Below are 12,650 nucleotides of genomic sequence, written 5' to 3'. Positions count from 1 at the left end.
GTTGAAGATGTGTTATTCAAGGTGCAACTTGTTCCACGATGGACCTATGCTGTGATCCAATGACATGCAGTGTGAGGAGTTCGAGAGACAAATGTCGTGAAGCTGTCAGTGACTGTGACAAGGCAGAGTACTGTGATGGTTGGCATGCTCAGTGTCCAAGTGACCTCTACCGCAGATCTGGTGCCAGCTGTCAAGCAAATGGTGTGTCTGGACACTGCTATGTCGGAAGTTGCAGAACCTTTTATTCCCAGTGCCTCAAGTAAGCGTGTAATTGTTCCAATCTCTCTTACTCAGTGTGAGGGATATATGCTCAACTTTTTTGTTGAGTCGCAATTTTGGGCAATCGATATAATTGAAGTGGAATATTTTGATTGATATCTTTGGAAAACCCATGAAATGTAGAATAAATTAAGAGGAAGATTTTAATTTTGTCTTTTTCTAGTAGTTATCGAAGTTTAAATTTCGTTATCAACTGCCTGATTTTTCACTTTTTCCTTTTTGGAGGAACTTTTGATAAAATATGGTAATTTTGCTAATATATTTTGTAATGAATTTTGCAATGAATTGCCATTAATTTAGTCAAAGCCTTTTTTACAGCTGAAAAACAGCTGATCAATTATACGCACTCTTTGCTCCATTTTTTATATTAGTTTACTATAATTTTTCTGATTTTTCAATTAAATTTGCAGAAAATCAAACATTTGGGGTCTAAAAGTACACTAGCATCAAATGTTTTGTCAAGTACAATGTTCTAAAAATGCAGACCCAGAACTTGTTATTAAAATTGGTAGGTTATTTATGGGCGTCAATGCATGAACATAATTCAACTTGAGTTTGTGTTAACACAGAAAGTTTCGCAGTTGTTCTGCAAACTTTTCTCGTAAAATTTTTTTTCGTTTTTACAGGACGCATCTGTTTTCCTAGTTTTTCTGAATTTCGAAGCTTTTTTAAGTCTATTGATAGGTAGTTTAAATTTATACAAACTAGCAACAATTGAACAAATCTTACAGAAAAATTTTTTAGGGTAAATTTTGTTAATTTATGCTTAATTATTCTAGTTAACTGTAACTGTCTATCATTTAGATTTAATTCAGAAGAACACAGATTTCTTTATTTATAGATTCAAAAAAATTTTCGACAAATTTGATTCCTTGTAAAAAATTATTAAAGCTCATAGCTAATGTATAATGCAAAAAACGACGTCAAAGCCAACAGTAAGTTCTTCTCCATGTGTTAATATCCATTAAAATATACTCATGATGTTTTTGACTATTCGAACAATGAAAAAGCGTTTGATAAATTTTTAAAATTCAATAACTTAACTTTTTTCTGAATGAAATATCTAGTTTGATTTGCAAGTTTTCAGAAAAAACACACATTTTGCTGCATTGATATTTTAACATATGTATTTTCCTTTTGGACTATATACACAAAGGTAGCAAAATCCTAGGTACAGCACAATTTGTGCTCCTTAAGCGTTATATTTGCTCAAAACGTTTGATTTGAAGCGCTATTGCGTGAAGAAATGCGTGAAATTTTGAAGTTTTAAACGAGATCTGATCTTCATTCTCTACGCTTGCACAGAAAAGATGGCTAAGCCGCTTCGTTCGTTTGCTGTTTGCCACGCTGCTACAATTCGAAATATCAAAATTTCGTGGACCGAAAACAAAAGCAAATCAGCTTTAAATCAAGATTTAGGAGACGGTAGGCATACAAAGGAAACGAAAAAAAATAACATAATCAAGGCGTCTCTAGCGAAGGAATTCTACGGTTTCCGGGAAGAAAAGGAGCGAGATTTCTTGGCCACCATAAACAACAAATTCGAGTTCAGACAAGCGATCACTTATGTTTGGGGGTAAAATGCACTCATAGGGGTGGAAATTGTCTGTGCGAGATGTTCAAACATGCTGATGGTTCTATTTTACCTAAACAAGTTTAAAAAATACCATTTTCAAGACCTTAGTTGTCAACAAGATGATGCTTCCTTGAATAAATCAAATGATTTTTCTGTGAATTGTCAGCAATGTCTTCCACAAAAAAATGCGGGAGGCATCGGATTGTTCAGCAAATTGTCCGGATCTGAATCCAAAAGAAAATTTATGGGCATTTTGGATGCATTTCGGAAAAGTTCGTTGGGAAAAATTGATTAAAAAGTGTGGGAAAAGTGACTCACATGTTGCAAGAAAAACTAACGTTTAAAAAGCTAAAAAAGCAAACGCAATGAATTGTAACTAGTAAACTGGTCTGAACTCAAAATGTCTTGTTTGACTTATGTGGCGCTTTTTTGAAAAATTCTTGAGGTGTACGTAGCTTTTCGGTACCATAGTGTATGACATTATATCATTTCATAAAACTAATAAAATTGTAACGGTAGCATTTTTCCTATACTGATTTTAATTAATAGCAATAAAACAACCTGAACATTTAACGTCTGAAATGTCGCAGTGAAGTTTTTTCTTCATTTACAACAAATATTTCACGCACAAAAAAAATCTTGTTATACGTACAACTTTAAAAACTGAATTCGAAATTTGTTCTTGCTTTACGTTAACTTTTTGTCAGGTAAAAACAAGTGCAATGTTTAGAGAACAACGATATTCAAACTATTTTCTACTAAATATTTCTCATAATATTTGTTTAATCCTTGAGAACTGTTTATGCAACCAGTAAACGCAGATAATATTTTCAAATTTTCATCGGCAGTTTCCACAGTTTGTGATTCGTAAAAACTATAAAATAAGGCTTCTCGGAATGAGATGGTAAAATTATAGACGTGTTTCCAGGCCAATTGGCTCTGACTCGGATTGAAAAATTTTAATGCTCTCATTAAATTGATGATTTCATTTTGTTTACTTTAGAGCAAGTTATTCGTCTGCGATTAGGTGCCAGCTGTGCGGTGATACGTATTATTTAAAATAGTGCTTCCAAAATTGTTGGTTTGGCTTTGATTCAAGCATTTGTAAATTTTATTTCGTTTTTTTGTGCGTTATTATTGTAGCCTACTGGATTGCGCCAATCGCAACAGAACCTACTACACATTGAATATACTGGTTAAATTTGGATGTGAACGCTAAAATCCTTCAAGAAGTGTCAACGCTAAAATCCTTTAAGAATGCAAGCAATACAGTAAACGCGCTGATTGAATGTAAGAATTGAGGTTTTCTCCGCTGAATGCCGTAAAAGCGTTGACATTAAAAATTTCATTGTTAAAAACGGCACATCCTACAATCAGTCAACCCATATATTTCATAATAAGCAACAAAAAATTTAACAGCGGTAATTTTTTAAAATTTTTAGTTTTCAGCTAATAATTTTGCCCCCCCCCCCACAGGATTAGTGGTTTTATATTATTTGCAAACCCCTACTTTATTTTTACATAAAGATGAACTATTTAATAATATGTGCCATGTTATTTGGGGGGCACAAACGGAAATGATCCAATTTATTTCAACGTTACTTTGGCAGCGGCGACATATTCCTTTTTTATGATTAACGGTAAAAATGAAAATTGCACCGCTTAAAACCGATAGCTTCAAAAACGAAAAATTCATCGCCAGAAACCGCTAATTTTTAACAACGGTCGTGATTTTACCATATAGTGCCTGGAATTTAATCAAAACTCAAAATAAATAAATTAGAGTAACGTCATCTGTGACTCAGTTGTAGGAGTAGTACTTGCCATTCGAAAACTGAATAGTTTAAAACCGATACAGCCTTTTTGTAGATTTTGCAACCAAGGCAAAGGAAAATTCCACCGCTAAAAATCGCGATTCTTACAAAACCTCACCGCCAAGAGTTAACCTTTTAAAAGACAAACGGCTTTCAGCACTTTCACCGCATTTTGTTGGAAATAAAACTATTTTCCCGCTATTCAGGACATTAATTCTCTGTAGAAAAACGTCGAGTTGAAAAGATTTTAAAGTAGTCTTACATAATTAACAGTTCCATCTTCAGTATCACATCGCGATTAAAAGCTCGCCGGATAACTGTTGCGAGAATGCAATGCGATATTGACAAAAAAATTTCCCTGAACTGTTTACGCTACCTTTAGATTTTGAAGAAAAACGCTACCTCTCTAACTCAGAGATAAATGTTTTTAGACGATCAAAGTTGTCGAAATGCTCGGTTTTATTTAGGCAAAAACGACGAAAGCTTCTATGTTTTTTTTTCGGTATTGTCGGTATATTCGGTTTTTAAACGTAAGGACTCAACTATATGTTCGCTTTTAAGCGTAAGAAACCGTCGGTATAGTTAATTTCAATTCACAAGAAGTCATGAGATGAAGAACTTGATTTCTCATGATGAATCGAGTTTCAATGAGTGTGCTTTAAAGAATTTCCATGAACGTCCAAAATTTCCGTTAACTTTTAACTTTAAAAACAAACAAAAAATCATTTTCTGTTCAATTAGTCTTACAAAAGAGCTTAAGAAGAGAGTATATCCTTTTAAAATTTTTTTGAACAAAAATCCTCCAATCATTAAGTTGAAAACAATTCAATTGGAAAAATCAACACATTTCAAACGGAAAAACTCAAAATTCTGTAGGGAGGAAACCGACGACTCTCTTACGTTTAAAAACGAACGAACCAAATCTAAGAAACGGAACATTCCGAATCCAAGAAAATGAACAAAACGTTAATTTTTGTTTCATTCGAAACCAAACAAACAGAACATACCAAACATTTCTGACGTGGAAAAAGGAAATTACCGAACATTTCTTGTGTCGTCTTTTCTGGTCTTCTGAACTAGGTCTCTCTTTTAATTTAGGATATACCGGGTCGAGGTTTCTTTGAAAAATGTATGTAAGATTTGTGACGAAAAGTGGAGAAAAAGAAATTTTTCTTACCCCGAAGTACCCACATCTTTTAGCATGAACGCTTTGAAAGCAGAAAATTTCTGTAGGAACTGCGGTTATTTTTTTCACCGTATGCTCCGCTAATAACCGCAATTCTTACAGCTTTCATCGCCATCACCGCATATATAACAATTAGAGAAATTTTTTACGTTGACACCTTGAGCCGGGATGCTCCTCCGAAATTTGGTGTCTTCTTTAAAATTTCCAAGACCTCGACCTGCGTCAATGCTGAGATGTAACGGCAGCTCTGTAATGCACCTATAGCTAAAGGCTGCAAATCGGAAGTCACCGTTTTCTGTCATTATACTATCCCTTGATGTGTGTTTATACTGCGATAATTAACAATTTCAATTTCAGATATCCTCCTGATAAACATTTTTCGTTGTTTTTCTGAAGGTTATTTCAAAGTGATAGTCTCCATAAAGAAGACGAGAGCAGATGTTGGCAACTCAACAAAAATGGCAAGAATTATGGAAACTGTGGATTATCTGAGGATGGAGACGTCAAGGCGTGCAATAACAATCATAAAAAGTAAATTCAAAATTGGAGTTGATCTAGATTATTTACATAATCTGATCAACAGCTTTCTATGCTCTTCAATCGCCTGAACTGTTTCTTTAAAGCCCCTCTGCGAATTTTTCTTTCGATTACAATACCTGAACAAACTTCCCACTTTTTGCAATGAAAACGGTTTCCGCAGCCCACTATGAGGTGGAGTTATCGATTGCAGTTCCCGGGTCGAGGTTTTTGGGTGAATTTTTGTAAATGAGCTGAATGCGGTGAATTTTTGTAAGAAATGCGGTGAATGCGGCAAATTTTTGCAAGAAATGCAGTGATTGCGGTGAATGCAGTGAAAAAAAATATTTCACCGCATTTCTTACAAAAATTCACCGCGAAATTCACCCCATTCACCGCAAAATGATGTAAGAAATACGCGGTGAAAATTTTTTTTCACCGAATTTCACCTCATTTCACGAAAATTCACCGCCAAACCTTGACCCGGGTTTATATATACAGTTGTAAGCGTTTTATCAATTATAGAGGGTGATACTCTACATGGGGTGGGCAATTTGGGGTAGTCCCCAATGCCTATTTTTGGCGAATATGATCGTCTCCAGTATGATGTGCTTTAATGATCGCACTCATTCAGTCCAGTGAACAGACCTGATCTGAGCCATCCAGACAATAATCACCCATGATCAAACTTTGGCTCGTTTCTCATAGTGGCTTGGCAGACGTCGTTGATATTTCTTGTGAATTTAAAGCACATTGAGTAAACTTTGGAAAGCAAATGCGATGAATTCCGCGGTGAATTTTTGTAAGAAATGTGGTGAAATGCGGTGAGTTGCTTCTTTCACCGCATTCACCTTTTTCGCCGCTTTTCCTAAATTATTTTGCCACATAAGTCGATGCGGTGAATTTTTGTAAGAAATGTGGTGCATTTTTGCAAGAAATGCGGTGAAATGCGGTGAAATATTTATTGTCATCGCATTCACCGCAATCAGCGCATTCCTTACAAAAATTCACCGCATCGACTTTTGTGGCAAATTAATGTAAGAAAAGCAGTGAAAGCGGTAAATGCTGTGAAAAAAAATAATTCACCGCAATTCACCGCATTTCTTACAAAAATTCACCGCAAAATTCAAAAACAATAAAAATATTAATCATAATAATATTAATAATAATTTTATTATAAAAATTAATAATAACAATCATAATAATGACAATAATACTCTTAACCTTATTATAATAATAATAGTAATAATAATAATAATAATAATAATAATAATAATAAAAATAGTAATAATAATAATAATAATAATAATAATAATAATAATAATGATAATAATAAAAATAATAAGGATAATATTATTAAAAATAACAAAAAAAATAACAAAAATAAAAATAATGAAATTAATATTAATGGTACTAATAACATTAATAATAATAATAACAAATATTATTAGTATTATTATTAGTATTTTTATTATTATTTTTTATTATCATTACTATTTTTGTTATTATTATTATTATTGTAATGTTAAGATTAATATTTATAATAGTAACCTGAACAAAACAACGATCATCCTTATAACAACAATATTAGTAATAATAATAAAAACAACAATAATGCAAATAAAAATAATAATAATAAAAATAATACTAAAAATAGTAATAATATTAATAATAATATTAATAATAATAATAATAATAATAATTATGATAATAATAGCAATAACAGTACAAATAAAAATAACAATATTAATAATAATTATTATAATAATAATGAAAATAATAGTAATATAAATAATAATAACAAAAATAATTATTTTAATAATAACAATAATAATAATAATAATAATAATAATAATAATAATAAGACGAATATTGATAATAATGATAATAACAATCACCTAAACAAAACAACGATCCTCATTTTAACAATAATAAAAATAAGATTACTAATAATAAAAATAAAAATATTAGTTATAATAATCATAACCATAGTAATAATAATAATAATAATAATAATAATAATAATAATAATAATAATAATAATAACAATAATAATAATAATATTAATAATAATAGTAATAATAATAATGTTTAAAAAAATTATAATAATAACAATAAAAATAAAAATAACTGTTATGCTGATCCCTGGGAGAAACACTGGCGGTTAAATACTTAATTTCGGGGTTACTCGATTCGATTCAACTGAACGTTAACTTCTCTATTTTTGTTGTCACGTGGGCTTTTTATAAAGCGACTTGCAAGAGTTTGAACTCATTTAGTTACCAGACAATATCTGCTAACTAAAGAAACAGAAATCGTTCCGGGAACTTGACATATAAATGAACAATTGCAACGAATGATAAATATATCTAGATATAATTAGGAGAGAATTAAAAATAACAGTTTGTGATGCTTGGTTGCGATCCCTAGGGATTGATTTGCTTGAAATAAATTGCTAAGTTGTGCTCCTTGTGGAATTCCACAATAACATCCCCCCGCTGGAAAGAAATTTGGGCTCAAAATTCTGATGGGTCATAGGAGTCTCTGGGGTTGATATCCGAAATGGAACTCGCTTCTCCTACCTCGTGCTCCTCCGTCTCATTTGCGATGAATAGTTTGGCTTCTAAAATTGGGCTCTCTTCATTCGGAGTGGACTCCAATGTGACGAATTAGTGTTCTTATCTGTGGAGTTGGAACTATCTATTTATACCAATTCTATTGGTTTATCATAAGTTGGCTCTTTGCTAGAGGACGACTGATTCCAGATTCGATCAACAATTTTGTCGACTCGCGGCGTTGATCGCATTTTGCTTCTGTCCGGGGACCTTCGATGGATCGAATGGTGATTTCATAAAGTCGTTCGGATTTAAGGATGTTGTAAACTTGAAGGTCGACCTGTGGGAGTTTCGCGGATGTTGAATGTACGGACAGTTGAAGAGGACTTTAAATTGTCCGGAGTGGACTTCATGAAATAACTATTTTCAGATGAGCTAGAATAAAGTACTCCACGTTTTTCCGATTTGAAAGTTTTACGTTGGCTCTGCTTAGGTGCTGCCTCTTTCGACTTTTGGGCGAAAGTTGTAGCCCTGGCAATATCCGTCTTTTTTGCCAACTGCCTCTTGGCTTTGGCTTAGGCTTTGCTTGCTTCTTCTGGTTAGCTTTGGCTAGTTTGACAAATTTGCACTGAGCTGAGTTTTGGCCTATGGAACTTGCTGACTGGATCAAGGTAGCTCGTGCAGCTGGTTCTTCAAAATAAAAGCGATTTAATTTACGTTGCTTACTGTGGCATTCATTAACCGTTTTGCATGCAACCATATCTGTCAAACGTGGTTTAAATTCGGTTACCGTTTTTGCTTGATTGAGTGCAGTTTGTGTGACAATCGCCAGATCGTTTTGCCTTATGACCGTGTTCTGCGGATTATTTGTGTCGAAAGTAATAGTGTGGGGTGTGCAATTAGTTATCGTTCCATCTGGAATAATGTTCCATTGAGGTTTTAGGTATCCTCGTGTCGCGGGATTTGTTTTACGTGCTATCGTTTTTCGAGCTATATTTTCCTTATTGTAAATCACTGTTGATGTTTTATCACCGAAGGATAATAATAATTGTGATGGTGTAAGCCTACCAGGAACGCGCTTGAGGCTAAGCAGCGGCGCGTTCTCTGAATGGGATGTGTCCGATGACTGTACCGGGGGCTTATCTTCTTTTGGTGCCACCTCAACTTTGTAGCGGATAGCGAGCTCCTGTTTGGAGTCGTTTTCGAGGTCCCACATTGATTCTATGAGGAGTACGGGTTTTTTCAGCTTCACGTAGTCTGAAGCGAAGGATTATATTCTATGATACGATGACCTTGATTTGTTTGGTTTTACAAGGATGTTTGATAATTCAGTTTTAGGAGGTCTGCCGAAATGTGCCTCAAACGGTTTTATTTTTGTGACTGAAAAAGGAATCGGTTTTTTAACTCTATTTGTTGCTACAATGTCTGCTAGATCGGAATTGGACCATAGTGGATCTGATTGCGTTATCGCTATTCTTTGTTTAAAGGTTTGATTTAGGCGTTCAGCCATCCCTGTTGCTCGGTCATCCCCAGCTGGTGCTAGAATAAGTTTGATGTTTTATCTTTACAGTAAATTTCGAATTCCCTTGTTTTAAAAGCTTGAGCTTGATCGCATCTTATAGAGCGTGGTACAGTGAAAGCTACAATATTCATCTAAATATTTGAGCGCTCTCTCTATATCACAATTTTTATATACTTGCTTATGGGGGTATCGTGTTAAGCGGTCCACTGTAACTAATGCATAGTAGTCATCCTTTTGTGCGTGGCATGTTCAGGGACCAGCAAATCAATTTGGATTTCTTCATTTGGTTCGGATAGGACGGGGAAGGTGCCTAAATTTGATTTAGCTTGTAATGGTTTTAGATTTTTACCATTCTTGATGCAGTACGGACTCGATTGTGCCTTTTAGTTTACATCTCGGTGAATGCAGGGGAACATATGAGATCCGCTAATCGGAGCTTTCCTATTTCTCCACGATGTGTTTGATGAAGGGAGTCAAAAACCATCTGCTTGAGCGACTTTGGGATCTTTAGTGTCCTATCGTATAAAATGCATCCCGAGGGAGTGACCGATAAGTCACGTTTGAGAGAGTAAAATTAAGGGCTAACTTCTTTTAATTTTGACCATTTACGGTCTTGAATGACTTTGATAATAGGAGCAAGTTGCTTGTCCTTGTTTGTAGCCTCAGCTAAGAACTCTTCTCCGAATACTGGGTTAGACATTTGCGGTACTGTGGCATGTTTGTCTCAATGCCCAAGGCATAGATAATTGTATCGGGATCATCCCGTAATGGGGCTCTGCCATGGCCTTTGCTGGAGCTTCCTTCGGTTTGTGTGCTAATTGAAATACAAATTTTTGATGGGCTTGCCATTTTTGATTTGTTAGGGGCTCTCTTTCTCTTGATAATGGGTTGTAAATATGTCTCAAATTGTGGTTTTTTTCTAGTTGTAACAAATTTTTTTTGGAGTTTGGGCCTGTTTGAAATTGATCGAACAGAATGTAATGAATAAGATTGAATTGAAAATTGAGAAATAGAATTGCAAAATAGCGACTGATTGTTGTAACGAAATTGGCAAAAAGCCTTAGTTTTCTGTGTGTTACGCGCTTTATTTTTTATGACGTCATGGCCTGTTTGGTATTTGGCTGCATTCATTTTGTCGAAAGCATCGCGTAGCAGAGTGTAATTAAGTGTGTTTATAGTATATATTACGAATTGTGTGTCATCGGTTGATGGTGGGGGAGGGGATTGGGATGAATTTCTGCTTAAGTAGTCTGCAAACGCCATGTCCTTCCCTTTGGGACATGTTCGAGTGTGAAATTAAACGGGAGAAGTCTGTCTGCCCATCTAGTTAAACGGCGTTGGTAGGTTTTGTTCCCCCTGTTTTGTTTGAATGCCGAAAGGTGAGCCTGATGATCTGTTAGAAGTTTGAATTTCTGGCCGTGTAGATAATGTTTAAAATGATCAACTGCCCATACAACTGCTAGGAATTCAAGTTCGTTTGTACTGTAACCGTTTTCGTAGTTGTTTAAGAATCTACTTGCAAACGCTATTGTATGTCATACATTATCATGTTTTAGTTCGATGCTGGCTCCGAGGCCATTATTGCTTGCATCGCACTTAATTCGTGTTTCTTTTGTTGTATCGAAGTGTATGTTTTCGATAATTTCTTTTAATCTCTGTTTAATATTTTGGATTGCTTGCGAGTGTATTTCGTTCCGGTTTAGGCGATTGTTTTAAGATGATGTATTCCTCCCATAAACGATCGTAATTGTTTTAGTGTTTTGGGATGTTCGAGTTTCATTATAGCTTCCGTTTTTGCGACAAGTGGAGTTGTTACCTGGGGAGCTATTGGAACCCAAGCCATTCGATTATATTTTTGGCAAATTCCCACTTTTGTAAGTTTATTGCTAAACCTTCTTTGTCTAATTTTTCTAGTCTTTTGAGGAGTTCGTGATTATGCTCGCTTAATGATCCTTTCGTTATGTCTAAAATGTTGTCGAGGAAATGGAATTTCGATGTTATGCCTTCAAGCGTTTTATTTATTCTTTTTTGAAAGGTTGCAGGCATATCCGTTAGGCCATAGAGGTCATAGAAGCCATTAATGACTATATATGTGCCTGTAGCGCGACCCCCGAGAATACCGAAATTGCAATGGTCTGCAATTGCGTTGTCCTAAGGAATTTGGTTGTATCCTCTTTTAGGCCGATTTTGGAAAACTAATATGGCCCCGGGATTTTTGTTTCTCCGATATATGTAATGCAACTGGCATCGATAAGGTGATCGATGCTTTGCATTTGATATTTGTTATTATGTAAGGCTTTCTTAAGCTTCTTTGAGTCGAGTGCTAGTTTCACTGATTGATATTCTTTACCTTGATTACAACGGGTCTGATAAAAACATCGTCGGGGCAATTATCTAATGTGTTTATTGGCTTGTCATTGATTAGTTTTTGTCTAGTTCCTTTTCTACTTTTTCTAATAGATGCAACGGAACTCTTATTCCTTTTTGTTGATTGGGGTTGTTGTTTTCTCTGAATAGGGACTTAGCTATATGGTATTTAGACCTGCCTAACCGTGTACACAAGTGGGGATACTTTTTAAATATCCACTTTATTATGTCTTTTCCGGTTTCGATGCCTGAAAAATTGTGAATTTGTGTACCTTGTTGTTTTGTTTGTTGAAGGCTGATTCCCAGTCTTGGCAAGATGTCTCTACGCATTAGGTTCGTAGGTATTTTGCTTCACTATCAATATTTGGCATCTTTTTGCATACCAGCTTCCAGATGAAATATCCATGTGGATCACACACTTGATTTTTAATTCTTTGTTGTTGAAACACTTGTATCGTTTGTTTTCGTTGAAATTTCGGACTTTGATGTTTGGGTTGTGCGCTCTTAGTTGGTTAGCTCTTGTTGGATTAATGAAGCTGCGGTGGAGCCTGTGTCCGCCAACTAGTCGATTTTTTTGCGAATTGTTGCAGGTTGTTTGTACCCAAATCTCAACGATGATGTTTTTTTTCAACAGAATGTTTCTTATTGTTCTGAACTTTGTTGGGTGGACTCAATTTATGTTAGCCCAATCTTCTGTTAGTTCTTTTAGATACAGTGTACATTCTTGATCTATTGATTCCGATTCATCGTCCTTGGTTGCTTGGTTATTTAACTGCCTTTTTTTTCACGAACGGGTCTTGTTTGACTTCGTTGTTGGGGTGTTGCTTTGACCTGG

The 12,650-nt window shown here is 34.8% G+C and overlaps 1 protein-coding gene across 1 annotated transcript in view; it reads left to right on the top strand.

Moving 5' to 3' along the window:
* The window catches only part of LOC142338054 (disintegrin and metalloproteinase domain-containing protein adm-2-like), a 37,986-nt gene that overhangs the window by 2,287 nt on the left and 23,049 nt on the right, over positions 1-12,650 (top strand). The window contains exons 2-3 of the mRNA XM_075387686.1: positions 22-259; positions 5,252-5,386. Coding sequence (XP_075243801.1) covers positions 22-259; positions 5,252-5,386 — 373 coding nt within the window. The remainder of the gene's footprint in view (positions 1-21; positions 260-5,251; positions 5,387-12,650) is intronic.

Source organism: Convolutriloba macropyga, chromosome 4 (assembly GCF_964194025.1).
Source record: "Convolutriloba macropyga chromosome 4, txConMacr16.3, whole genome shotgun sequence".
Lineage (NCBI taxonomy): Eukaryota > Metazoa > Xenacoelomorpha > Acoela > Convolutidae > Convolutriloba > Convolutriloba macropyga.
This window is presented reverse-complemented; position numbering and strand designations above follow the sequence as displayed.